At 36.0% G+C, this 27,535-nt stretch overlaps 2 protein-coding genes across 4 annotated transcripts in view; one reads left to right on the forward strand and one right to left on the reverse strand.

Moving 5' to 3' along the window:
* zdhhc9 (zDHHC palmitoyltransferase 9) overlaps positions 1 to 14,924 on the forward strand; it is a 31,720-nt gene extending 16,796 nt beyond the window's left edge. The window contains exons 3-9 of one of the 2 annotated variants that reach the window (XM_073854265.1): positions 1,775 to 1,933; positions 5,220 to 5,357; positions 7,325 to 7,371; positions 7,741 to 7,845; positions 10,158 to 10,261; positions 11,431 to 11,560; positions 13,532 to 14,924. In XM_073854265.1, the coding sequence (XP_073710366.1) occupies positions 1,775 to 1,933; positions 5,220 to 5,357; positions 7,325 to 7,371; positions 7,741 to 7,845; positions 10,158 to 10,261; positions 11,431 to 11,560; positions 13,532 to 13,711 (863 nt within the window). In that variant the 3' untranslated portion in view covers positions 13,712 to 14,924. The remainder of the gene's footprint in view (positions 1 to 1,774; positions 1,934 to 5,219; positions 5,358 to 7,324; positions 7,372 to 7,740; positions 7,846 to 10,157; positions 10,262 to 11,430; positions 11,561 to 13,531) is intronic. The other variant, XM_073854266.1, reaches the window with a different exon arrangement.
* Positions 14,925 to 15,418: 494 nt separating this feature from the next.
* On the reverse strand, positions 15,419 to 26,672 carry sash3 (SAM and SH3 domain containing 3). 2 transcript variants are annotated; one of them, XM_073854267.1, is made up of 8 exons: positions 26,420 to 26,672; positions 23,354 to 23,446; positions 21,542 to 21,670; positions 19,348 to 19,492; positions 19,116 to 19,267; positions 18,543 to 18,755; positions 18,300 to 18,444; positions 15,419 to 16,855 (listed from the first exon to the last, which is right to left on the reverse strand). In XM_073854267.1, exons 1-8 carry the CDS (start codon positions 26,480 to 26,482, stop codon positions 16,635 to 16,637), a joined length of 1,161 nt encoding a protein of 386 aa, XP_073710368.1. In that variant the 5' UTR covers positions 26,483 to 26,672; the 3' UTR covers positions 15,419 to 16,634. The 2 variants fall into 2 exon arrangements, with proteins under 2 accessions (XP_073710368.1, XP_055033926.2); XM_055177951.2 differs by having other exon boundaries at positions 21,542 to 21,673; positions 26,420 to 26,670.
* Between the last annotated feature and the right edge of the window lie 863 nt (positions 26,673 to 27,535).

Consider the following 27,535-nt stretch of genomic DNA (forward strand, 5'->3'; position numbering starts at 1 on the left):
ATTTGCTATTTTAGGTGATTGTGTATTTGCGAATGTGTGTCTGATTAAAGTGGCTGATGTTGGATCTGATGCAAGCACGGAGGCTGTTTTAGCCAAGCCAGGCATGTGTATTAAGAGGCAGCTGTGTAGTTCTGGCTCTTGAACACATGCTAATGCTTCCAGCTCTCTGGAGTGCAAAAGTACAGAGCAGACTAATGTAAGGAAATTACTTTTTATAGTGTTGCCGTTGCACTGTAGTCTTGTCTTTTAAATGAAGTGCTTTGTCTTTATTATTGTCGCTGCTATGATAGAAATGGAATTATTTTGACCAATACAAAGAAAAATGGAAATAGATCAGAAATGCTTATATATTTGTATGTATGTTTTGGACCTACAGTATGCATAAAAGAAAACAAAATATAAAAACGTAGATGTTTAGCAAAGATACAATGACATTTTGCATTTTAAGCAAACCCAGCTTAAACCCAGGCAAACACATAACTTGCACTGTAAGTCACTTTTGGATAAAAGTGTCTGCCAAATACATAAAAATGTAAAAACACTCTCCCTCATGTTGCTTTAAAGGAGCACGCCTAGATTTGGGGAATTTAGTTTATTCACCGTATCCCCCAGAGTTAAATAAGTCCATACATACCTTTCTCATCTCTGTGCATGCTGTAACTCTGTCTGACGCAGTCCCCGCTAGCTTAGCTTAGCACAAAGACTGGAAGTGAATGGCTTCAGCTAGCATACTGCTCCCAATAAGTGACAAAATAACGCAAACATTTTCCTATTTATGTGTTGTGATTTGTATAGTCACATTGTGTACAAATAACAAGGTCATATGAGACACAACTATCTTTTAACAGTATTCATACTGGGGACTATATTCTCAGAAGGTGAAGCACTGCTACTTGGGCGGTGTGATTTGTTCGCAGCACCCGAGAAGCCCTTGGTGAGGAGCAGAGAGTTCAGTCAGAGTTGTGCAAATCACTCCGCCCAAGCAGCAGTGCTTCGTGTTCTGAGAATATAGTTCCCAGCATGTATACTGTTAAAAGATGGCTGTGTCTCATATGACCTTGTTATTTGTACACGGTGGGACTATACAAATCACAACACATAAATAGGAAAATGTTTGCGTTGTTTTGTCGCTTGTTGGGAGCGGTGTGCTGGCTGGGGCCATTCACTTTCAGTCTTTGTGCTGGGCTGGGCTGGCGGGGGCTGCGTCGGACGGTTGCAGCACGCACGGAGATGAGAAAGGTATGTATGGACTTATCTAACTTTGGGGGATACGTTGAATAAGCTAAATTCCCAAAATCTGGGTGTGTTCCTTTAAAGTTATATATGGAAGCTATTTATAGGAAGATTCTTTAAAATGTATCTTTTTTTATCTGTTGAGAAATGCACCATGCATAACCTGTCCAGACAGTCACCTCTCAATATATTTTTTAACAGTTTTAAAAACCTTAGCTTTTTTAGTCATTGTACTGGGGGAAGATCTCTGTGTGAATGTTAATGTTTTGTTTAAAATTAAAATTTTAACATCAAAGTGTGACATCAAGCAACACAGCAAAACCTAACATGCTATAAATGTTATGGTACATCATTGGCAAATGCTAAAAATTAAGTCTGATTTATTGCTTTTTGTCATTGTAACATCTGTCACTGCATTAAGTGGCTGTGTGTTAATGCTCCATCAGTGGCTGTACTGTGTGTCATACATTTAAATCCCAATCGACCAGACTGACTGATTGCTGGTTGCCACGTTGACTGTTTCTACCTGACCTTCTTGCAGAAGCGGCCAATGGAAACGTCCCGGCCGGCCAGCGTCCTCCTCCACGCATCAAGAACGTGCAAATTAACAATCAGATAGTCAAGCTGAAGTACTGCTACACCTGCAAGATCTTCAGACCCCCTCGTGCTTCCCACTGCAGCATCTGTGACAACTGTGTGGGTGAGTCTTACATAGCAACCAGCACTATGACTACTGCTTTTAACAAACTTTTAACCTCAATACTTACAATTGTATCTAACTTGTAATTCGTTGATTGTACTACAAATCTTGTTGCCGCTAATTCATCTATAGTTAAAGGTTTTGGTTAATGTAGGGTGACCATACATGCCATTTTTCCGGGATGCCTCCTTGCCAGGAGTTTCCGGAAGTCGTATTTGTCCCAGGAAAAATGGCACGTTTGGCTAACCCTAGTTAATGATAACTTAGCAATAGCCTAGCAAGTTACAAACACTAGAAAGCATTTAGAACACTATATCAGCGCCCAGGCAACCAACTATAATGCATAATCATCTCTGTTTTGAACTGTTGGCTGTATGGTTGCCTTTGTTAATGTAAAAAAGATTTAAATAAGCAGTCTGTTGTTTTGTAGAGCAGATTAGTTTATTAGAGCTTTGTGGCTATTTTCAAAAAAAATGTCATTTGTTTTGTGTCCATAAACAATGCGCTGCAGTTATGGTGGTGCAATTGCACAGATGTTATTGTTTATTATTGTTCTCCACAACAATTCTAAACAAATTTGACACAAGTAGAACAGTGAATTTAGGGGTGAGCGGTATGATCAAAAATCCATTTCACGGAATGAGTCATTTTATTTCCTGGTAACAGTATATTTCACGGTATACATGTTTTTCAGTTTATATTGTTTTTGGAATGTAAAAATGTGCAGAAATTTGCCACTCACCATGTGCTCAACACGGTTTTTAAATATGGGAAAGTTATAGTTAGTGTTAAAGTAAAAATGCCCAGAAGATACCAGCAGATTAGGTCTTGATGGACAGATTCTTGAAACTATGCATTGTATTTATTCATACAGTACATTAAAAATAGGCAATATGTAAAATGAATATGCACAAACCTACAGACAGAAATAATACCTGTATATGAGAGATGAAGCTCTAGATATAGATATTATAAATATGACAGGTGCTATGAGATGATGACCATGGAGTCTGTTTTAAGCTCTTGACACCCTTTACTTTCTATTAGACCTTAAAGGCAGGATAGGCAGGAATTATCTAAAAAAACTTCTTTACAAATTTGCTGAAACTGTCTCTATATACCAATACATAAGTAAAATGTAAGTACTCTGAAAAAGAGAGTATAAAAATCGAGTGTCTGTAGACTTCTCACGACTGTTTTAAACACAGCTCATTTTCCCATTCACTCCACCCCCTCCCTTCAGGGTTTCTTCTAAAGCCACGCCCCCAAAATGCATGAACGCGCTGGGAGCAGCATTATTACCTCAGACGAGCGGAGAGGAAGGAGCGCGGAGCATATAGTAACATCATGTCACAATCACATGTAATAATACACCTAACTTTATCACTATGAATATAAACAGATAGAATGGCTTTTAGTACTCAATATTAAGCCAGTGTTTTGCATGGAAGAGTTTCCGTGATGAAAGCGAGAAAATACTGCTACCGCATCGTCGACTCGAGGAAAAGCCACGCGATATTTACTCTCGTTTGATTGCTTCATTTATTCCTTTGTTTGCCTTGTTTGCCTTCGCTGACTGGATATGCAGGTACTGTGAGTTCTGAATGCACTTTCTCTGCCGTGCTTTTGCTCTTCCTAGAGTGACTCGTGCACGTTCAAATCAATCGGGTGTTCGCACGTGTGGGCAGATCCCGTTGCAACAGGGGTGGTGCTATGGTCGCGAGAGAGAGTGATAGTCGCGCAAGCCAATCATTTGTTTTGTCCCGAATGGAAAAATTAACTGTGTTTAAAACAGTCGTGAAAGGTCTACAGACACTCAAGTTTTATACTCTCTTTTTCAGAGTACTTACATTTTAATTATGTATTTTTATATAAAGACAGTTTAAACAAATTTGTAAAAAAGTTTCTTAGATAATTCCTGCCTATCCTGCCTTTAACCTTTGCGTCTTTTTCTTGTCTTTCTGATCAAAGATGTTTGTACTATAAGCAAATGGCCCATCAAACTGCATCGCTCCAGAGCAAATGTGTCACTGATATAAATGCGAGTTTTATCTTAGCTTGCTTTAATTTTAGAAAACTTTACAACTATTAGCATCATGTGCGAGAAGAGCTTTCTTTATTTGGTGTCGCAGCTTCTTGCATCTCTTGCGTGAGGTCTTTCGGGGCACACGCAAGAAGCTGCAACGCCAAATAAAGAAAGCTCTTCTGCCACATAATGCTAATAGTTTTAAAGTTATAAAAAGTTACAAAACGTTACAAAAAGGCCTTTTATTATTAAAAATAAAATCATTCGCGAGAGACGCAAGAAGCTGCGATGCCAAAATAAAGAAAGCTCTTTTCACACATAATGCTAATGTAAAGTTTTCACGCGAGAGACCTCACGCGAGAGAAACATGTAAAAAAATCCACTCATAAAATTTTTTGGTGTTGTAATTTTATAATAAGCACCACTGAATCCGCGTGAGGTCTCTGGGATTCAGTGGTGCTTATTATAAAATTACAAAAATAACATTTGTTATTTACATTCCACATTATAGACAGTATAAGAAAAATCTGTTACGACTGACATTTTATTTTACGGTAACAGAATATACCGTCATACTGCCCAGCCCTAAGTGAATAATTGATGAGAGATGAGTCAGATAGCAAGCAGCATTACACACACACACACATTCTGGTTTCCATGTTTTGTGGGGACATTTCATAGACGTAATGGTTTTTATACTGTACCAACTGTATATTCTATTCCTTACCCCTAACCCTAGCCATCACAGAAAACTTTTTGCTACCTCAAAATGTCCCCACAAGGTCAAAAATTACTGGTATTCCAATATTTACAACGTGATAACTACCAGGTACACACACACACACACACATACACACAAGCTTGGTGAGATACATTTGCTGAGGGCTACGCTTTGGTCCACATGCACTGTCATCCTAAACAGAGGTCCATTTGTTTGTGTGGGCTGCACCTGCCACACAGGCACACACACATATATGCACGCATGCACCGACACACACATTCCATGTTGGGACATTCCATAGAGGTACTGGTTTTTATGCTGAACAAACGGTATATTCTATCCCTTTCCCTTAACGTAAACCCCTAAACCTAAACCTTTCTCCATGTAGTTAAAAACATCTGTTGGCCAATAGATTCCAACTCATCACGCCAATATTCTTAACTGGCTTTAGAAGGTTGTTTTTGCTCTCTGATGAGTCTTTATTTTGAGTGTTGTCTCTTTATATTCCCTAAATATTTTCTTTTATGTCATTCCTGCAGATCGCTTTGACCATCACTGCCCCTGGGTGGGAAACTGTGTGGGAAAGAGGAATTACAGATATTTCTACCTGTTCACACTCTCCCTGTCTCTGCTCACCATTTATATCTTCGCCTTTGACATCGTCCATGTGGTTCTGCGTAAGTATCACGGCATCGATAAGCGTCTGTTCATATACGTGCATGTGTGTGTCTTCATTTGTGACATGCAGACTGATATTATTTGGAAGAGGATATTAAATTCCCAGATTATCAATAACCATTTTAAATGCACAGAGGGTCAGGCAGTTTAATGATCGGCTTTGGAGAAAACAAGTGGATGTAAGACATTCAGTATGCAGGCAAATGCTTGACTTTATAGTCCAATATGTTATCCAGATATTTTAAGAGTCACAATGCTCCCATAAATGGGTGTTATTTTACCCTTCTCTTTTTTGAGAAGGGGAGAGAAAGAGACAGAATGAAAGAGCATTTTGGTCTGGAAAATTTGTGAAATGGGTCAATGACGTGACGTTTATTATTTTGTGTCTGTATGGTTCAATTAAATGTAAAAGGGTTAACATTTTAAAATAAGTTTGCAGATTACTTGCATACATTCTCTTTTTGAGAACCAAGTCTAACATTTCTGCTTTTACTTCATTTTAAAAGAATATTTCGGGGATTATTGCAAAAATGTCAATGTGGTGTAACCAGTCTGTGTCTACAGGGAGTGCAGAATTATTAGGCAAGTTCTATTTTTGAGGATTACTTTTGTTATTGTACAACTACAGAGCTCTTGGTCAATTCAAAATGTTAACAAACCCTCAAACCTGAACATTTAAGTAGTAAAAGTGAAATTTTGGCTTTCTTAAGAGAATATTTCTATGTACATCATTATTAGGCAACTATTAGTGTGCAGAATTACTAGGCAACTAAATGAAAAACAAAGATTTTACAATCTCACTTGTTTTTTTTTTCACCTGGTAATAAAGAGAGAATAATAAACAAACTCTACATTTATAAAAAAATTAATAAAACAATAAAAAATTTAAAAATATATAAACTCAGTGACCAATATAGCCACCCTTCTTTTCGATAACAGTCACAAGCCTTCCATTCACGGATTCAGTCAGTTTCTTGATCTGGTCTTAACCAACATTTTGTGCAGCCACAACCACAGCCTCCCAGACACTGGGATGAAAAGGTCTCAAGAGGGTTTAAGTCAGGTGAAGAAGGGGGCCATGTCATTAGTTTTTCACCTTTAAGGCCTTTACTGGTCAGCCACTCAGTTGAGTACTTTAATGCATGTGCTGAAGCGTTGTTATATAATTTTTTACATAAATGTTTACATCATTTGTTAAAGATTATTTAGAAAACAGTGCTGTTTTCAGCATATGTCCGGACAAATATTACAAAAACGCATTAAAATTTACATTTAGAAATAACTATTAAAATAATATTTTAAAATGCCATCAAGGTGGATAAAATATTTAATATTTCTCATTTATTTTCAGGTCCATTCAGCCTAACTTTTATTGCAATGGTGCAAATGTAATTTTTTTATTCCATAAAATCAACATAAATACACTATGTGCATTGGATTATACCTGATGCATGCTTTTAAAACAAGTTTTTAAAAAAGATTTTTTTAATTTCTCATCTTGCCAAACCGTTTTTGTCAATGACCCAAATACATCCATTAAAGCATAAGTTTAACCCAACATGAAAGTTCACATTAAAATTAAACCTGTATGCCATTTTTCTGTGGAACACAACAGTTTGCACTTCTTTTCCATACAACAATAGTCCATGTCTGCTAAGCTCCAAAAATACAACAACGAAAACACAATAATAGCACCATGAAAAAATAACATCATATTGGTTTGGATGTGAAATTTACATTTATTTGGTTAAATATACCTTTAATTTTAAAGATTTTTATGACAATGTGGTTTATAAGGTGCATGTAAATGAACCGTGCAAACTTCTTATTTCCAGCAGAGTGTGGGTGGATGTGAGAAATTTTCCGAACAGTTCATGTAGCGATGGGAGAATGAAACAGAAATGCATATGTGATAAAGTATAGCTGCTTGCATGCATGATCATTTACCAAATCTTGTGTTTTATAGGTTCTGTGGACTCAGGATTTGTAAATACTCTTAAAGAAACACCTGGAACATATCCTTTCATGTGAGCTCCAGAGTCGATCAATGAAGATAAAAAACAATGTCTTAATAAATTCACAATGATGTGAATTATTATATGAAAAAGAGTGTATATTTAATGTCATTTCTTGCATTTAAATAAACAGAGTACACAGTTTAGGCATGCATTTCTGAACGACATGCATTTCTTTAACTCCTAAAACCTTCAAACCTTTTGTATCATGCAACAAAGCATGGACTCAGTATCAAAATTCAATATGTTTTGCTGTCAACAGTGATTGATAGTTCAATAATAAACTCAACCGAGTGAACGACATAAGCAACAGTTTTTGTATTGTACCCTAAATATTTGAAGCGTGATGTTTCCTTGACTCTCTTCCACTGTGTTGGAGGTTCTGGTCTGTTTCTTTACCCTCTGGTCTGTGGTAGGATTGACTGGTTTCCACACCTACTTGATCTCCCTCAACCAAACCACAAATGAGGACGTAAGTCTAGTTTTTCCCATCTATGCCAAAGTCTACTGTTGATTGTTGACTTCTTCCGTTGTCACATGGCTGGAAAGATATACACATGCCCTAGAGCATTTCAGCACACAAGATCCAGCAGTCACCCTGGCAACAGTGCCGTCTCGGTGATGAGGAAGTGCAGAGGAACATCATAACATGAATTTGATGTACATTAAATACAGGGTTTATAGGTACAATATGTAGCTCACATACATATATGTGACACTGTCTGTGAAAACCCAGCTCACCAATAAGTCATTTTTGGTGATTTATTGGTTTTCTACATAAAATCATCCTACATAATGTCCATTTTGTGAAAATCTAACCTTGGTATATTTAATAATGACTGAGTAAGGCCAATACCTCCCCTCTGGCCCTTATTGTCCCAGTAATAAGTAGAAAGAGAGAGTGATAGAAAGAGAAGGAAAGTGAGGAGGTGGAAAGGAAGAATGTAGATGTAATTCAGTATGACACAATGGTTGTCTCTGGTTGATTAGTGTACATTTTGATCTTGCTAATAATAGACGTATTCATATATGCAGACACAGCCATAGTTGCCAATCAAACCCAGACACAACTAAAACTAAGAAAAACAAGCTACTGTGAGCTATTTTTCTTTGAAAAGCGTGCATGTCTTTGTTATCTGATAACTGAAATAGATGGTATAAGAGATATCACTTGTTTCCATGACAACATTAAATCTCTTAAACCTCTTTGCTGCAAAGAGCAAATAATCTAATCATGGCCTGAAAGTTTTAAAAAAGTCTAAAAGAAGTGTGAGTGTTAGTTTGGGATTATTTTTGGGGTACATTTCTAAGAAAATCTTGAAAATAGTGGTATATTTGAAGAGTTTGGTTCCAAAACGCAATAAATCCATTTAAAATAATTTCGGTAAAAACGTGTTTTCTATACCAAGAAAGTGACAAGATGAAAACAACTATTTTCTGTTACAAACTTTCACATAGCATCTTTAGGTTATAAAAACATAAAAAATCAAATCCATTATTTAATTTTTAAAGATTTATTATAAAAAACGATTATTTTTTCCACAAAATGCAATAAATCCATGACAAGTTTTTTTTTTCTCAAAATGCTATAAATCTATTGAATCAATATATAAATGTGCATTCATCGTTGCCATGTTATATTTATTTAGTTAACTAGTTTATCCACTGTTAAAAAATAAACATTAATGGCATTAATCGAAACACTTACTTGCTGTTATACTTGGGACGTTGTCGCTGAACTTTTTTCACAGCGATCAGCTGTAAACTGTTTTTGGTCCTGCTCGATTTTTGTTGGCTTCGCGTGAAAGTTTTCCATAAGATCCCCAGGGGTCAATGTGTTAGCATGAGAGAAGCTTGATGCTGTTGGGAGAACAAGCAACCGGCATTTTTCTGTCTCCCGAGTTCCTCTTACGTAAATTATTAGATGAGGCATACATTTTTTTCCCGTCATAGAAAACCACCACAGGTTTATCAATGGCATCAAAAGTATTATGCTGTTTGTTTGTTGATCACGCAGTACAAGATGAGGAAAACTAGGATTCTGTGTATTCAACACGCCGCCATTGTTGTTTACAGTGCGTGGAATGGTGCGCTGTGATTTGTTGAGCGGATTTATTGCATTTTGGGAAAAAAGGGAGAAAAGATGAAAGAATAACATGGCGGATATTGTATTTTGCGTAAAATTAAGAATTTACTTTTAAATACTGACCTGATACAATACTGATTTTGGCGATAACTAATAAAAAAGGCGTTTATCGTGTTTTGGAACCAAACTCTTCATTTGTTGGCTAATGGTAGCATGATACAGTACAAATGTTGAATTTGTTCTCTATATTCACAGTCCATGAAAATTAATTTCTTCTATGTTTAGGAAACTTTGTAATTTGGTGTGGCTAATGGCGTATAAATCACTCACGGCAGCTTTAACCAAACCTTATTAACAAAGAGTAAAAATGAAAGATGAGAATGTCTTCAATACATGGATGCATTTCTGTCTAGGAGCAGATAAAATGATAATGGAAGAGAAAGCATTTTTTTGCTTTTAAAAGCAGGAAGTACTTTAACAGATTAAGCAAAACCCCAGGGAAAGTAGCTAGAATTGAAACTGCACATTTAAATAAAGGATTAGAGAGAAGACATTTTTAAAGCTTTGATTAATATGCTTGATGAAATAAAATCTCACAGAGGATGCTGGATTTTTATGATTTTGCATTTATTGCCAGTCGTGACATTTTGCCATTTGCCAGTTTTTGAAGTCGTCATTATCTTTTATCTACTGCACAGATCAAAGGCTCATGGTCGGGAAAGAACCGTATCCAGAACCCATACAGTCACAAGAACTTCATCAAGAACTGCTGTGAGGTTCTATGTGGACCAGCTTACCCCAGGTAGGAGCATTGTGACTTATATGAGTGTTATTGTATTTTTACTTTACATTTTTAAGACATTTCACATAGTCTGTTAGGTTAAAATAAATCATTCTGTTCAAAATGAAGACATGCTGCATTTGAAACCGCCTACTTCCATACTATATAGTAGGCGAAAAGCAGTAGGCGAAGGTAAGTAGTATGTCCGAATTGATAGTATTTGGAAAACAGTAGGCGAAAGTACCCAGATGACCGGCAAGATCCCGAAGTGTTCATTCGATGGACACTTTACTATCCTGTGAGCCCCCAGGAGAGGAGTTATCCAACAAAGAAGAAGAAGGAGAGGCGTTGTTGTATTCAAAAATGTCCAAAAGCCATAACGCAGCTCTATTCAAATGCAAACTAATAAAGCTGTTACATTTTGCTTGTTTATCGTCATTCCAGTTAAAAACGAACTTGTTGTTAAGACCGTGTATGTAACGTGATGTATCAACATGGTGAATGTAGAACGTCCGTATTCATTCATACTATCCATATTCATACTATATAGTACCTACTGTTTTATCAGTCGACAAGTTCAGTACCTACAGTTACAGTATGCAATTTCGGACGAAGGGAAAGACACTTCTGTCACTATGCGGTTGCCAAAGAAGTGAAATATGTCAATGTTTAAGTGTTATGTGATAAGTATGATGGTTACACTGATGGTTACTCTATTTGGGCACCAAAAATGAAAAGTCTGTCATCATTTACATCCTCATGTTGATCTAAACCTGTATGAGTATTTTTTATTTTGATGAACACATAAGAAGATATTTTGATAAATAATGGCAAGCACACAGCTGCTGTAACCATTGACCTCCTATTTGTTTTTCCTACTATGGAAGTCAATTGTTTATAATCAGCTGTGTGATTACCATCATTTATCAAAATATATTATTTTGTGTTCGTCGGAAAATTCATATTCATACAGGTTTGGAACAACATGAGGATGAGAAAGTGACAGAATTTTTATATTTTTGGGTGAACTATCACTTTAATACATCTATTAAAATGATTTAGGTTGCAACCAGATGTAGTAATTGCAATGACTACTCTTACAGTAATTCTAAAAAAATATTTTTCAGCATTGAAGATGCCTAAATACATACTAACACAATATGCTATGTGTGATATCTTTCTCCTTCTAGTGTGCTGGACAGAAGAGGTGTGATGCTTGAAGACACATCTAGCCCCGCCCCCTCTGATGCATCTGCTCCTCCTACCACCAAAATCAGCAACCCTGCACCACAAACTACAGTAAGACAGCAATTATTCAAAGTGCGTGTGCAAATGAGTGCGTGTAAGTTTGGCACAAATGCTACAAGCTGACATAGAGTGCATTGAGTAGTGAGTCTGCAAAAAAACCTAAATCAATTTACCTTGAGAACTGGCACGAATCATGTGGAGTAAATGAATGCATTAAGCTGCTTTAGCTTGGTGTGGCTTTCATGCAGAGCAGTAAAGTGTGTCTAATACAGTATCATATCTGTAAAGATCATGGCCATGATGTTCTGATGTAAACTATACCGATCAACTGTTTCTAAATAGTAATGACATGTAATCATTTCTCTACATTTTATGGACCTCACCACAGGGTTAAAGGAATAGTTCACACAAAATAAAAATTCTGTCATCGTTTGCTCACTCTCATGTTGTTACAAACTGATTATGAGTTCACTTCCACAATATTCTTTTTGTTCCTACTATGGAAGTGAATGGGGCTCATGGTTGGTTTGGTTTTAAACATTCATTAAAATATATTCCTTTCTGGTCATTAGAACAAAGACATTTATACAGGTTTAGAACAACATGAGAGTGAATAAATGATGACAGAATTTTTATTTTTGAGTGAACTATCTCTGTAAATGGCTCAAAACCCTGTAAAAATTATTGCAATAGTATTTGTGTGGACATTAGTGGTTACATATTAAATGCTAACTAGCAGTTTTGCAGAAAGCCAGAAATTCTTGTCATTGACAGGGATGCGTTTTCTCTTTATTGACGAAATGACTCAACAATATCTATGACATTTATCTGGATATCGCCAAAATTGTGCAAATGTAGAAAAAAAATAAATAGGATTAAAGACTGTGGTGTTTATTTTCATAAATCAGTACGCAGCAACAGTGGCGTAGTGATACTTGTGATACGGTCTGAACCGTGGGTTTACTGGGGTATTTTATCACGGCTTAGAACGCGTTTCAACCAATCAGAATGAAGAACCAGAACGAGCCGTTTTATAAAGGTCTTTATACACCCCTGATAATATAGTTTTGTATATTATTTTGCATTTCTGTCAAGAGATCCTTCTAAAAATTACACAGTGCACCTTTAAATGCTAACTTTGATAACAAGAAAATCATAAAAAATTTGAATGTTTAAAAACTATAGTGTGTCTGACCCACCACTAGCTTAGCTTAGCACAAAGACTGGAAGTAAATGTCTCCAGCTAGCATACTGCTCCCAATAAGTGACAAAATAAGGCCAACATTATCCTATTTACATATTGTGATTTGTATAGTCACTGTATACAAATAACAGGGTCATATGAGACTGGGAAGTCTTTGTGCTAAGCTAGGCTAGCGGTGTGTGCGTCAGACAGTGTTACGGCATGGGCGGAGATGAAAAAGTTATGTATGAACTTATCTAACTCTGGGGATACAGTGAATAAGCTTAAGTCCCAAAAAGTCAGCGTGTTCCTTTAAAGGGACAGTAAGTAGAGTTTTAAGTGTTTTATTAATCAAATTCAATGTTTTTATTTATAAATATGTCCTCATTGGTGTCAAATGACCTCTGCCAGTGATCTGCCTTTTCTTTGAAGCTTAGATTTTTTTCTCTTTACTTACATTGAACGGGTAAGTCTAAGGAGGCTTCCATGTCGCTCTGCTGTATTGATAAACTATAATATCAGAGAGGGACAAAAAGCACTAGCCTACCAATGCATTTCCACAACGCGTTATCATTCAGAACACGTGAACCAGCCAAAACAGAAAAGGAGATCAGCGATTACATAACGGCTGGGTTGCAACACACATTTGGAGAAGCTAGGCGGTAGAGAGCACTATTCGTTTGAATGCACAATACAATTTCACCACTAGATTTGGGTAAATCTTACTTATTGTCCCTTTAATACCATTATTTGGCTAGAAATGTGGGTGAAATGTCTTTAAAACTGTAAAAATTGTTTAGATTCATCTACTGTAGACTGTTATGTTCGGATCGCTATTAAGGTCTTTTTACTTCTTTCAGAAACCCACAGCTCCTCTGATTCCCAATGAGCATACGCCTGATGACGCCAAACCGAGCATTGCTGCAGGCACCCAGAAAACCAACTCCCCTAAAGAGGAGAAACCTCCGTCGTTCAGTGTCCCGCACACATCGTCCTCCAACGCCGTCGCCCCTGCGGTCATCAAAGAGTCCGTCCACTAGCTTCGACAGCAGACTTCTGTCAAATCTCTACATGAAGGAACACACAGAAAAACTTAATGGACCACTGATGTGAAGGACAGATGCATATAGACGAGCTGATCTACTCTAATGCAAAGATGAACTTCTTTTCCTACGTAGATTCTGCTCAAAACTCTCAAATCTGGAAGTCTTGATTCTGTCCTCTGTACAGTAAATCACAGCATGATAAAACTTACGAGAGCCATAGACTGAGAATGGACTGCCCAGATGCCGAATAAGAAAACGAATTTGCTCGATGAGCTCATGAAATGTTGTTTTCCAGTGTCATTACCTGTATCTGAATAGCCTGCTTCCTTTATTCCTACTTGGTATTTGTGTACCTTCCTAAATGAACAATTTAAGCTTCTGTAGTAGTTGGTGCAAAGGCCCTTTGTGTTTCCAGAGAGTTAAAGAAAAGTGCTTTAGCCATAGCTTTTTGAAATGACATTAGGACCAATAAAACTGCTTTCATCTGATGATAGATTGTGCGGACCCGCTCACAGTCGTGTGGATGTTAGGCTGTGCTTGTATTTTTGTGTTTATCCTCCTGTGTGTGTGTGTGTGTGAGAGAGAGAGAGTACAGGCCGAGCTGCTGTTGACAGACATCAGTATGAGTGCCTTATATGCTCTCCTATTACATACAACCAATGCCATCTTCAGACGAACCCTTAGATGTCTTAATATTACTCACACCTGCACATGCAAGTTAATCAAAGTGAATTTTATACAATACTAATATCAGAAAGCAAAAAAGCATCGGGTAAATGTACATATTGTAAAAACTGAAAAAGCTGCAAATTCCACGTAGGTGGATTTTTTTTTTGATTTATTATCAATTATTTTATTATTATTATTATTTATAACTTTGCTGTCCCCTTCATACCCGAATGTCTCTGACATTCCAGGATCATACAGTACTAATGCCCGAGTTTGTTTTCTGTAGTCACTACCTAAGAAAAATTTATCCTTTATTTATTTCTATCGACTGTCAGCAGCCGAGGATGTATCTGATCACGGCATTATAAATGACTTTACATTTGAAAGGTACCCCACATGTTGTTGTTGTTGTTGTTGAGTGCAGATCTGGGAATTGATGGCATTTTAGCATGTTTTTGAATTAAATTATGCTTGTATGTTTTTCTTTACCACATTTTTATCACTATTAAAAGTGGGACAACTTGCCCCAGAGTGTGTATTTAAGAGGTTTCATATTGCGAAACAACTTTATTGATCACCTTTATTTATTTCACCATGTATGTGATGACACATCAAAGGGAACGCTGACATTAAGCTTTTTTTACAACTTTCTCAACCTTCATAACCAACTACGCAATGTTTTGTGTTTAGAAGGGTAGATTTGGACAGTATTGTTTAAAAGGTTTGGGCTTTGTCAAGCCAACATAATAAGCCAGTCCAGTGATATCTAACAACAGTGTATAAACTGAAATGTTTATTGATTTAGTTTGATTGTAAGACTCTATATTGTTGTTAAAGTATTGAGGGTATCCACTATTGCAGAAAGCATACTATTTTAGCAACATAACCAACTAACACTATTCCCTTAAATGTGCATTTATCGAATCAGTTTAACAAATAGGATTCTTGTGAGTAGTTTCTGTGAACAATTGTTATGATCGATTACATTGTAATATTTGAGTATGTGAATACTTATTTGATAGGATGAAGGTATTGGTGAAATATGAAAATGTGCTTTATTCGTATGCTGAACGAATCCCACAGTTTTTATTTAAACTATAACATTTATGTCACATAATTATGATACAGCTAATGTGCTGATTTCCCTAATGAGGCGATATCAAAATGTTTACTGCCAGGTCAGTGTAGAGCTGTGTGGGTTTGGATTATTATGAGGATCTGCTATAGCTATTCAGATACAATGCATAATGTATACATTATAAACCATCAGAAATTATGTTCAATTTGCTTTGCAACAACACTGTGATCATGTATCTCATACTCTTCACTATATCCACTTTCTACTTTATGAATTTGTGTGTATGTGTGTATGTATGTTCATTAAATTATATATGGTATTGCTACAATCACCTTTTGTGACATTTTCCAGAATTGAACATTTCGAGTCTTTTTGTACAAAAAATATTTCATAAACTTGGAGTGACACAGAAATACAGCTGAGAAAGACATCAAAAAGACTGACATTAATACAAAGATGAACGGATAAGAAACAAACTAAAAACGGATTAAGCATAAAACTACAACATTGAAACAAATGACCACCATAACCATATTCCAACCATCATTACCATAAACAGGAACTGAAATTAATTGACTACGGAAGCAAAACAATATAGACACACACTACTAAAAACCATTCAATGTGCTTTTCCTCAATTTTGCACACAAAAACTTTTTTGTGTGCACCAGTTGCATATTACTTTGTACATTCATCATTACAAAATAATAGTACATTTGTAGTACTGCAATGAGCTGCTACTTTACAGATAAAGGTATGATAATGAAATTTCTCAGATATTAACAAAATGTCACACAGCACATAAACTACTTTCTGGAAACTATAACTTATATACAGTAGTCAACCATGTTTCTTCAAGAAAAAAATCACAGCTGCAGGTTTAATCCACAAAATGTCACTTCACCCCCATTTCTAATTGTATTGTTTCAAAATATTTTTGACTCAGATTTTCCTTATGGGTTTAGTCTGTATGACCCTTTATGGTGCACTATGTAGGTAGCCTACATAATTGACAATATCCATCTCCAAAGCAGATCTGTTGATATCTCAATGGGTTGTGCATTTGAAAGTTTTGTCAATGCGTTTTACTCCAGCATGTGGATGTGACAAACTCTCAATCCATTAGTAAATTGAAGAGAAGCAGGATAAAAGGAACGTTCTGTTATAGCTTTACTCTGCTTCCACCTCATTACTTTCTTCCACCGTCATCTCCTCCAGCTGCTGCTGAACGGCATTCAGCGTCGTCTCTGTATCAGCATCTATCTCTGGCTCGGCCTGAGATTCCTCCTGAGGCTCCTCGCTTCCGTTTGCCAGGTTTTCTGTGCTTTCGTAACAGCCCGAGTCCCTTGGCATTTCAGGTTTTTTCTCCTCATCGTCCGATTCATCCTCCGCTGAAAAAGAAAATGGATGTTAGTGGACCAAACGGATTGCAGCTTGTTGCTTACTAAGTGTCATTCGGCCTTTTAATAGTAAATGAAGAGCATCAGATTCAAAACCCTCTAAGTGCGTTAGACATGTTTCCTTGTAAATTAGCATTTTTTGTCAGGCTTTTATGTTTAGGCTCAGAATTTTAGTTGGTTATTCGTCAGTAATTGAAATGCCTTATTTTCACAAATGTCACTTTAGTCATTTCATTGGTATTTAACAAATGTGTCTTTCGCTGCAAAACCCTCTAAGTGGATGCAAGCTTTTTGGCAAAAATATCCACTACTTAAAAGTATCCAGTCAAAACTTCCAGCAATATGCTGATATATTTGGCAAACCTCCTTTAACCAGGTAAAAACATGTAAACATATGCATGTTGTCGATCATTCAATTCTTCTTCAGTGCACTTAGGGGACTTTGCAGAAAAACTGTGGCGTTAAACGGATTCTGCCAACAATCCGATATTTCTGATTTAAAGCAAAGTGGATCTGAAGTAAAGGTATTTGATGAACATATAATACGTCACAAACCATTCGCAATACACTCAAAAAAAAAAAAAAAAAAAAAAAATCATAGGGAAACTTTTAGTGCTAGATAGTACCTATAAAGCACCTATGAAGAACCATCCGGGGTGATATAGTTCTATATAGCACAATAGGATTCTACACAGGTGCTACATAGGTGCTACATGGTACTTAAAGGGACATTCCACTTTTTTAAAAAAATACTCATTTTACAGCTCCCCTAGATTTAAACATTTGATTTTTACTGTTTTGGAATCCATTCAGCTGATCTCCCGGTCTGGCAGTACTACTTTTAGCATAGCTTAGCACAATCCATTGAATCTGATTAGACCATTAGCATCACGCTAAAAAATAACCAAAGACTCAGGAGCCCAAACGGCAGGAGCCGAAAATAGTCCCCTTAGTAACTTTCAATGGCAAGGGACTATTTTCAGGCAGTGCTTATTACGATTATTACGCCAGAATGAGAGTATAGTTCCTAACCATATCTGCCTAGAAAATCACAACTTTTAATTTTCTGTCAGTCGTAGTATACAATGTGTACTAACTAAGTACACATAATGTAACCACAGAATAGAGAAAATATCAAAAGTCTTTGGTAATTTTTTAGCACGATGCTAATGGTCTAATCAGATTCAATGGATTATGCTAAGCTATGCTAAAAGTGGTAGCGCCAGAACCGGAGATCAGCTGAATGAATTCCAAAACAGCAAAAATCAAATGCCCAACTCTAGGGAAGCTGGAAATGGTTCCCCTAAGATTACGAGCCAGGAAACCACTTTTAGTGCTATTTAGCATCGTTTGTTTTTAGCGTGTATAATTATTTTATTTTTGACGGAAGTGACGTTTAGTGGCTTTTGCATTTGAGCTCTTCATATATACTTACAGTCCAGAAGCAGTTCTGTGGCTTTCAGTATCTTATCACGTTGCTCTGGGTCTGTAATGTTTAGCTCATTCAGGTGGGACTCCTTCAGACCCCTGAAGTCCTCTAAACTCTGAAAGCCATGCATGGAGAGGAGAGATCCCAGCTCCTAGATACACATTGATATCAGTCATCAGAAACTCGTTGGTTAATCTGTGACACACGTGGATAGCAGCATGGCTGTTTGTGTAGCCTTAAAATACTTACTGTTAGGCCTATTCTCTCTAAAACTTCATCCAGGCTTTTTGGTTTTGGTTTGTTTCGGTGACCCCTAGTGTGGGCTCGCTTCCTCTTTGGTGGCGTTTCTTCATCTGGTAGTATTTTGACGTAGATAAACTTAAAGGAGCCCACCTTGTTGTTGAGTTTACCAGTCCAGGTGCCAGCTGGTGGCTTCTCGATAATCTGGATGATATCTCCTTTCTGCGTACAAGACAACATGGTTACAGTTCAAATGTTTATTTGAACATAATTTTGGACGTGTGTTGTGCAATTGAACAATTTCAGCCACACCCATTAGTAACAGCTAGGCCTATATAATATCAGCCAATACAATTAATATAGGGCCATTATTTGTTCCAACAAGACAATGCAAGCTCATTCCTCCCCAATAATGCATGTGATTTTGAAATGTTCATTAAGTAGCTTTAAAGGTCAGGGGGTTTATCCCCAAGGAACACACATGGTGTAATGCACTTTAAGTTACTTTGGATAAAGCATCTGCCAAATGCATAGATGTAAATATTAAATCAGTACAGATTTATAAGCTTAGAAAAGCCATACCTGCAGTTTGAGGGATTCAATGTCATATGGGCTGGGGGTGAAGTCAGTGTGGACTTGGGCTCTGCCACAGAAAGGTCCCATGTAGGTGCTGTCCTCTAGTCTCATACTGTCTCTCTGGCTGAAGCCACTGTCCAGACTTTGTCTGTCAGCACCTGCACAACAGCAACAGATTATTCAGCCTTATCGTACAGCTTCATATGGTGCAGGACTGAGATTACCAGTGCATGCTTACATCCAGAGAGCTGGCGTGATAAAGGGGTATGTGTTGTGTCCTCTGAGCTGTTGGAGCACACAGATGTTCTGTTTCCGGCCGTGAGATCTGGCATCCAGTCACTTGGAGACATGGGAGAGATTGAACCATCTTCTCCAGTCTCATTCTGAAGTTCATAGGAGGAATTTGAATGAATTTTAAGGAATAACTTCACAATGTTTTATCTAAACCAGGAAATATCCTGTCGCCATCCACACGGGGGAGACAAATTCAATCTGTTACAAGGGTTTTTCATAACATTGCCTTGCTTAAAGGGACAGTTCACAAAAAAAAGAAAAGAAAAACAAATCTGTCATCATTCACTTGCACTTATGTTGAATGAAATCCGAAACACAGGCAGAATGTTACTTTCATTGGCTTTAAAAAAGATCAAATGAAACTGAATGGTGACTGTAGTTGTAATTCTTCAACATTCTACCTTTTGTGTTTCACAAAAAAAGGCATATGGATTTGCAACAACATAAAGTTGAAGCACTTCAACAAAATGTTTCAGTTTTGAGTTAAGTATCCCTATAATAAGTGCAAGAAAATAAATACATTTTTAGAGTAACTTTTTTCAGACTTAAAAATTATTTGAATGTAGTGCAATTCCGCATATGTAAATGTATGAGAGGATTAATAATATTGTAGTATGATCATCAGAGGTGGACACTACTTGAGTATTTTAAGTAAATTTTCCAAGCAAAGGAAACATTTATTTTTCCAAGGAAAAAATTTACTTTACTAAAAAATGTTCACTACATTCTAAAGCATTGAATCATTCTGTGTATTCCTTTTATATTGTATATTAAAATTGATTTAATACCTAAAAAATTGTGTACTTAAGTAAAAGTAAAAAGTTTAATGTACTTAAATATTAAATATAAACCAAAAACTTGAAATTATGAAATGTAGTGGAGTAAAAATTATAATATATGCTTTGGAATGTATGTTTTCCAAAGAAAAACACTGATAAAATACGAATACTTAAAAATTTACTTTCATGTCACTGTAAAAAAAGTGGAAATTACAGTGTTACTTGCAGCTGGTTGCCGTTAACTTACCGTGGATTTAAATTTATGTTATTTACTGCACTGTGGAAATGTCTGTAGAAATTATAGTATTACTGGGTATTACTGTAAGCTGGTTGCCAGTAACTTACTGTAGATTTCACATTTATGTTATTTACTTGCAACAGTTTATTTAAAGTTAAATAACAAGAAACATTTTCAGTCTTTATCTTCTACAGTAAGTTACTGGCAACCAGCTGCATAATTACAGCAATTTTTTACAGTGTGGCAACATTTTGTTCAAAGTTAAATGAACATTAGACATTTAAAAATAATAATAAACTTTATTTTCTATAGCGCCTTTAAATGTAAATCTCAAAGCGCTGAAATCTTTGTCTTTACAGAGTAAAACTAAAATAACAGCATCAAGCAAAGCATTTTGGGAAACAAAATCTGAAGGAAAAAACAGAAAAAGGTTGATGATGATTTCTGGTTCCCACACTGTAAAAAAAAATCTGTAGAAATTACAATGTTATTGCAGCTGGGTTGCCGGTAATTTACCGTAGATTTAAATTTATGTTATTTACTGGCAAGAGTTTGTTCAAAGTTAAATACATTTTAAATATTAACAAGTCTTTATCTTTACAGAATAAATTGTACAATAACAGCCTCATGCAAAGCATTCTGGGAACTAGAAATCATTGTCAACCTTTTTCTGTTTTTTGCTTCAGATTTTGTTTCCCAGAATGTTTAGCTTGATGCTGTTTTTTTAGTTTTACTCTGTAAAGACAAAGACTTGTAAATGTTTAATGTTCATTTAACTTTGAACAAAATGTTGCAAGTAAAAAACATAAATTTAAATCTACAGTAAGTTACCGGTAACCCAGCTGCAATTTCTACCGAATTTTTTTGCATGAGGCTGTTATTGTATAGTTTTATTCTCTGAAGATAAAGACTTGTTAATATTTAAAATTTATTTAACTTTGAACAAACTCTTGCCAGTAAATAACATCAATTAAAATCTACGGTAAGTTACCGGCAACCAGCTGCAAGTAAAACTGTAATTTTTACGGAATTTTTTTACAGTAAAGTAAAAATACTTAAGTAGTGTCCGCCTCTGATGATCGTATATAATACAGTACATATGATTTATGCTTTTAACTTACCCCTTCCTCTGCAAGGGCTTTCTGTACCATCTTGGACGTTTTTCGGGTCATTGTGCGACTTATGACATTTCTCCATTTCTTTCCTAGTTTTCCATTACTTTTCCCGGAATCCTCGGGTGCAGCTTCCAACTGCTGAAATATTTTAAAAGTTGCATGGTTTATGTATACTGTAAAAAATCCTTGTTGCACTTAAACTCTCTGCTTAGTGGTGTCTCACAGAAAATTATTCATAAGTTTCAGATGGTTCAAAATTCTGCAGCTCGGATCATTACACGAACACCATTGAATGAGCACATAACTCCAGTTTTAGAGCACCTTCATTGGCTTCCGATTAGATACCGTATCCAGTTCAAGATTTTACTTTTCACTTACAAGGCCCTTCACGATCTAGCACCTTCATATCTGAGCGACCTTCTCCATGTGTACGTACCTTCTCGAACCCTAAGGTCTTCTGCTTCAGTGACTCTCGTTGTACCATCTGTGCGCTTGACTACGATGGGAGGTAGAGCCTTTAGTTATACTGCTCCAAAAATTTGGAATACTTTACCTCAAGATATACGAAACAGTTCTAGTCTCTCAATTTTTAAGTCACGTCTTAAAACTCACTTTTTTAGACTAGCTTATCATGATTGATTTAGTATTGTTATTGGGTATTGGTTTTATGTATTTATTGTTTAATGTGTTGCTGTTTTTTATTGCTTAACTATGTATTTTATTATTGTAAGGTGTCCTTGAGTGTCTTGAAAGGCGCCCACAAATAAAATGAATTATTATTATTATTATTATTATTATTAATTTCCGATTTTTGTCAACTTGAAAGTACAAATTTTTATAATCGATAGCAACTACTCACTAGTCAAGAAAGTTGAATTGAAGTGTAAACTTGTAAAATGTAAACTGAATTCTTATAGTGTACTTGTGACTGCCACATTTAACATTTATTGCACACTTGCCATTTGCTACTATATTTGTCTGGTCTCAAACTTCCTCATGTCTATAAAAGTCTACAGACAATGAATAATTGTTGCTGCGATGTTGCTCACATTTAGACTGGTTGCACTGTGCATTGTATAGTCAGGATATGCTGTGTTTTCTATTATATTATAACAAAAAGGCACATCCAATAAAATGTATTGTTTTAATAAGGATCTACTGTGACCTCATTGACACCATCGTAGGCTATTTATTTTTAGATATTTAACATTTTACTTGGAAATGTTTTCTTTGTAAAAAAATAGAAAATAGGCAATTCCAAACATGAAATGTCATGTCAGGACACTTTCAGCTCCTTTATTTGTCATATAACCACAGTACAAACAGTTTAAGTTTAAAGCACCAGGCTCTGTGTTCAGGAGGAGTTCCTGCAAAGTCTGTGGTTTGTGCGTCATTACCACAGTGAGTCAAAGCGGCCCCTTCTCATGGTAGAAATGTTATAGGCTCTTTCTTTTACTGTGAACGGCAAAGTGCGCTGTTATCAAAAAACTACCTGTTAAACGAAAGGGGATTTTACAACTCTTACATCTTTGTTTTATAACAACCACCTCCGCATGTTTACAGAAATTTTGATGATGAACTTTCACAGATCATTTTCTTTCCAAAATGTCATTGTTTTTGCCATATTTGCGCATTAAAGTTATGCACACATCAAAAATCAAAGCAGGCTCTCTGCTTGGATGGCTCGTGCGAGCATATCATCCTGTCTAGGTATTTTTAAAACAATATGGTAGATGAAGCATCTAGTGTATTTTCGCAGTTTATGGTTTTAAAATACTTAGAAATGTTAAATGCGATTTCTCAGAAAAAGGAACTTACCGATTCATCTAAAGTGGCTTCAGAGCCCACTACAGGAGATGATGCTTTTGGTTTCATAAAATCTTTAAAGCTACTGGACCTTTGCAGAGACAGCTGTGAACACAGAAGAGTTTCAGTTTAGAAAAGCACAAGTAATCTATGTTATTATATCTGTCCATTCATTGCAAAAAGATATAGAAAACAAATTTGTAACAATCAATAATCAGTATTCCTTTGTTGTTGTTGCTCATCACTTAAAGACATTGATTGGAAACATGTTGTTGAAACTCTATCTGTGTGCAACATGAACTCCAGATTAGTTTATAATGGCCATTGTACTTTTATAAAAATATCTCCAGATCAATATTTATAAAGCATTACCAGGCCTCGAGTGTAACTCTTCTAATGTATAAAATACCTACATTAGATCCTCCTCCTTATGCCAGTAAAAAATAAAGCTATAAATTTTACTTTAATGTGTGTTTTATAGTAATACAAACTTAAAAGATATAAGATAAAAGATTATCTTTCATTTCACAGTGTTTATGTACACTGTTAACCCAGATATTGTCTTTACTTAAACAATCAAGTAAACATCACTTAAAAAAGTTTCATTTAACTTTTAAGCTTACAAAATCCATTAAACTAAAACAAGTAAAATGAACTTAAAATTAATAGTTCATGTTGTGAGGAATACCCATAATCCTTTGCACTTGAATATTTTGATTATTTTCTCCTTTTTTACAGAATAAGAACTGATAAGAACTTTCACTACTCAAATATTTGTTAATAATAATGTCATATAGGTTCATATATCTTATATTATTGATGTTGGTTTGTTGTAAATGATAATTTTGTGAAGTCACCGTTCAGGTGATCAGTGTTTCCGTACATGAACTCTGTTTAGAACATTTTATTGTATTTCTCTCCATAGTACTGACAATGTATGTCAAAAACACAGTTTTGTGTGTGTTTCTGTGGAGAATCATTATTCAATGATTGTCTTAAAGTCAGTCATTAATTTTATGTTATAATACCATTTATAACATCAAAAGTAATATAAAGTCATAAAAACTAAAGTTACATGCAACAGGTTTCCCCCAAAATTTCTAGTAATGTCAACTAATCCGGGTTAAAGGTGCAGGGTGTAAATTTTAGCGGCATCTAGTGGTGAGGTTGTGAATTGCAACCAACGGCTCAGTCCACTGCTCACTCCTTGCTTTTGAAACACATAGAGAAGCTACGGTAGCCACCGCCGGACAAACATGTCATTATCGAAGACAACTTAGTAAAAATAGTTTGTCTGTTAAGGGCTTCTGTAGAAACATGGCGGCCCAAAATGGCGACTTCCATGTAAGGGGACCCTCGGTGTATGTAGATAAAAACGTCTCATTCTAACGGTTCATTATAAAAAGGTCTTCATACACCCCTGATAATATAGTTTTATATATTATTTTGCATTTCAGTCAAAGAATACTTTTAAAAATTACACACTGCACCTTTAGGAGTGCAGGAATATTGGAAGAAATTAAAACATTAAGTCTATTCAACTTAAAATTGTTGTTAGAACAACTTATATGTTTGAGGAACTTCACTTAAAGTTTTTAAGTAATCATTACTAACTTTTTTTAGGGCAACAAGTTTGCTTCATTTTTTTAAGTAAACTCAACCTATCCGGGCTTACAGTGTACTATAACAAATTATATATTAGCATAATTTATTACAAAACCAACAGCTAGTAAGCACAGTACAATCGTTTTTCACATAATAATCACATAGAGTTTTATTGTTTCATAAGTATTATTCGGTAATTACTAAAATGGTTTATTCCTAATGCTATTAATGTGTTTTCAATAATGCTAAGATTGTCACATGTGGTTTTGTTGGATACCGTTTGTACATCATTGTTAAAGTATGACTATATCTCTTATCTTATTTTTCACTGTGACACTTTTTGTTCAGCACAGGAAGTGGCTTTGTCAAAGGCAACCTTGTATGTTATGAACCAATCCCTGCAAAGATGTGCACTTTCAGACGTCAGACTTCAAAAGTAAGCCACTCAAAATCCAAATAAAAGATTGTTCAAACAGTAAACAGTTTTTGCATTTGAAACTAATTTGAATTTACTTCCAGTTTCGCAGAAAGCATATTATTATATATCGTATTTCTGATGAACAAGCAATTGTACATTGCACATTGTATTTATACTGATTTGACTTAATGACCTTACAAAATAACACAATAAGTGACAAAACACTGCTCCATAAGATGTTGAAATATGACGCATATAAACTGAAATAGTTACTTATCTCAGCTATAACTAAAGAGGAAACATGCAACACTTGACATGGAATTGTTTTTCATTTATGTGATGTCATCATCTCTCACATCAGCTACATCCTCTGCTCTGAATAAGAACATAAGAATAAATAAATAGACATCAAAGTGACCATGATTTTAACTAAAGCTAAAATTCAGATCTTGCTTTTCTTGCTGACAGGCGCTTACAAAGCACCTGCAGTTTCACAGAAGAGAAATATCGAAACTTGGTTGTTACACGCAAGCTCAAGTGGAAAATAAGAGTAATTCTGTAAAGCACAACCACTAAACCAGACGAGGTGGAGTGAAGCGTGCTGCACAGACGCAAATGTCACTTTGAATTGAGGATCTCTGTTTGGATGCTTTGCTCTGACAGCTTCAGGATGTGTGGTTGAGATCTGATGCGTCTCTACAGGAAAGAGTGCACAGCCATGCGTTTCAACCAGAAAAATCATTCAGTTTCAGTTCTTAAACTTAAGATTTACACATCTCAAATTAAACATGACATATTACAACAAGATGCTAATTCACATCAGCCAAACAGCGCACTCTTTTTGGTTCAAACAGGGCCTACATCTCATGTCATCTTCGTTTTGTGTTTCAACCTTCGTGTTATATATCATTTTGGGTGTGTTCCCTTTAACCATGAAGAACTTAAGAGAGGACTTCTAAGAATAATACAAAACTGACAGTCTGTCTGTCTTCTACTCTCGCTCCTGACCTTCTTCAAAACATTGTCACACATGCAGATATGACACCAACTCTTACCTTTTTCTTTTGCACCTGCGGCTGCTCTTTTTCCGAGGCGTTGGATGGTTTCCGCCGTAGCATTGTGATCCAGCGGTGGGTGGTTAAATATTCTCCTGAGGACCACAACTATAGCTGTGGGACTATGAAGTTTGACTGTGCTACACTAACGCCTGTCACTCGTACCGCCACAGTGCCCACTTACAGAGTGACAAAAGCCACCGGAGGAGGAAGAGGCGGAAAGTCACTCTCTTTTTGTGATCTGCAGAGTGGAGAACTAGATGCTCGAGGAAGTCACATGATCTGACAGGAACTTCTTGTTTTAAGAGGTGGCTTTTGTTAAAATGGTTTACATCAGATAAAACAACAGACGTACAGAACAACGGTTCGAGGGCTTACCTTGTATGTGTTCATTGTTCTTTCAGGATGGCATACAGTATTTGGATTAGTTCAGTAACCTCCATAAATATTTATACAGAAGCACATTTTGTGTTGTTTTAACTGGTTACCATAATGTGTTCTATAGTTATAGTCATAAATAATGAATATTGGCTTAAAGTGCAGAATCTCAGCTTTACTTCACATCCAAATTGGATGAAGGGTTTAGGAATTACAGCTGCAACTTCCCCTTTTAAAAGGGGTCAAAAGTTAAGGGACAGTTGACTTAAAAGCTATTTTATGGACAGGCATTATAGGAACACCTGTTCAATTTTTCATTAATGCAATTATCTAATCAACCAATCACATGGCAGTTCATTTAATGCATTTAGGGTTGTGGTTCTGGTCAAGACAATCTCCTGAACTCCAAACTGAATGTTCGAATAGGAAAGAAAGGTGATTTAAGGAATTTTGAGCGTGGCATGGGTGTTGGTGCCAGACGGGCCGGTCTGAGAATTTCACAATCTGCTCAGTTACTGGGATTTTCACCAACAACCATTTCTAGGGTTTACAAAGAATGGTGTGAAAAGGGAAAAACATCCAGTATGCGTCAGTCCTGTGGGTGAAAATGCCTTGTTGATGCTAGAGGTCAGAGGAGAATGAGCCGACTGATTCAAGCTGATAGAAGAGCAACTTTGAATGAAATAACCACTCGTTACACTCGAGGTATGCAGCAAAGCATTTGTGAAGCCACAACAC

Source organism: Misgurnus anguillicaudatus, chromosome 16 (genome assembly GCF_027580225.2).
Source record: "Misgurnus anguillicaudatus chromosome 16, ASM2758022v2, whole genome shotgun sequence".
Taxonomy (NCBI): Eukaryota; Metazoa; Chordata; class Actinopteri; order Cypriniformes; family Cobitidae; genus Misgurnus; species Misgurnus anguillicaudatus.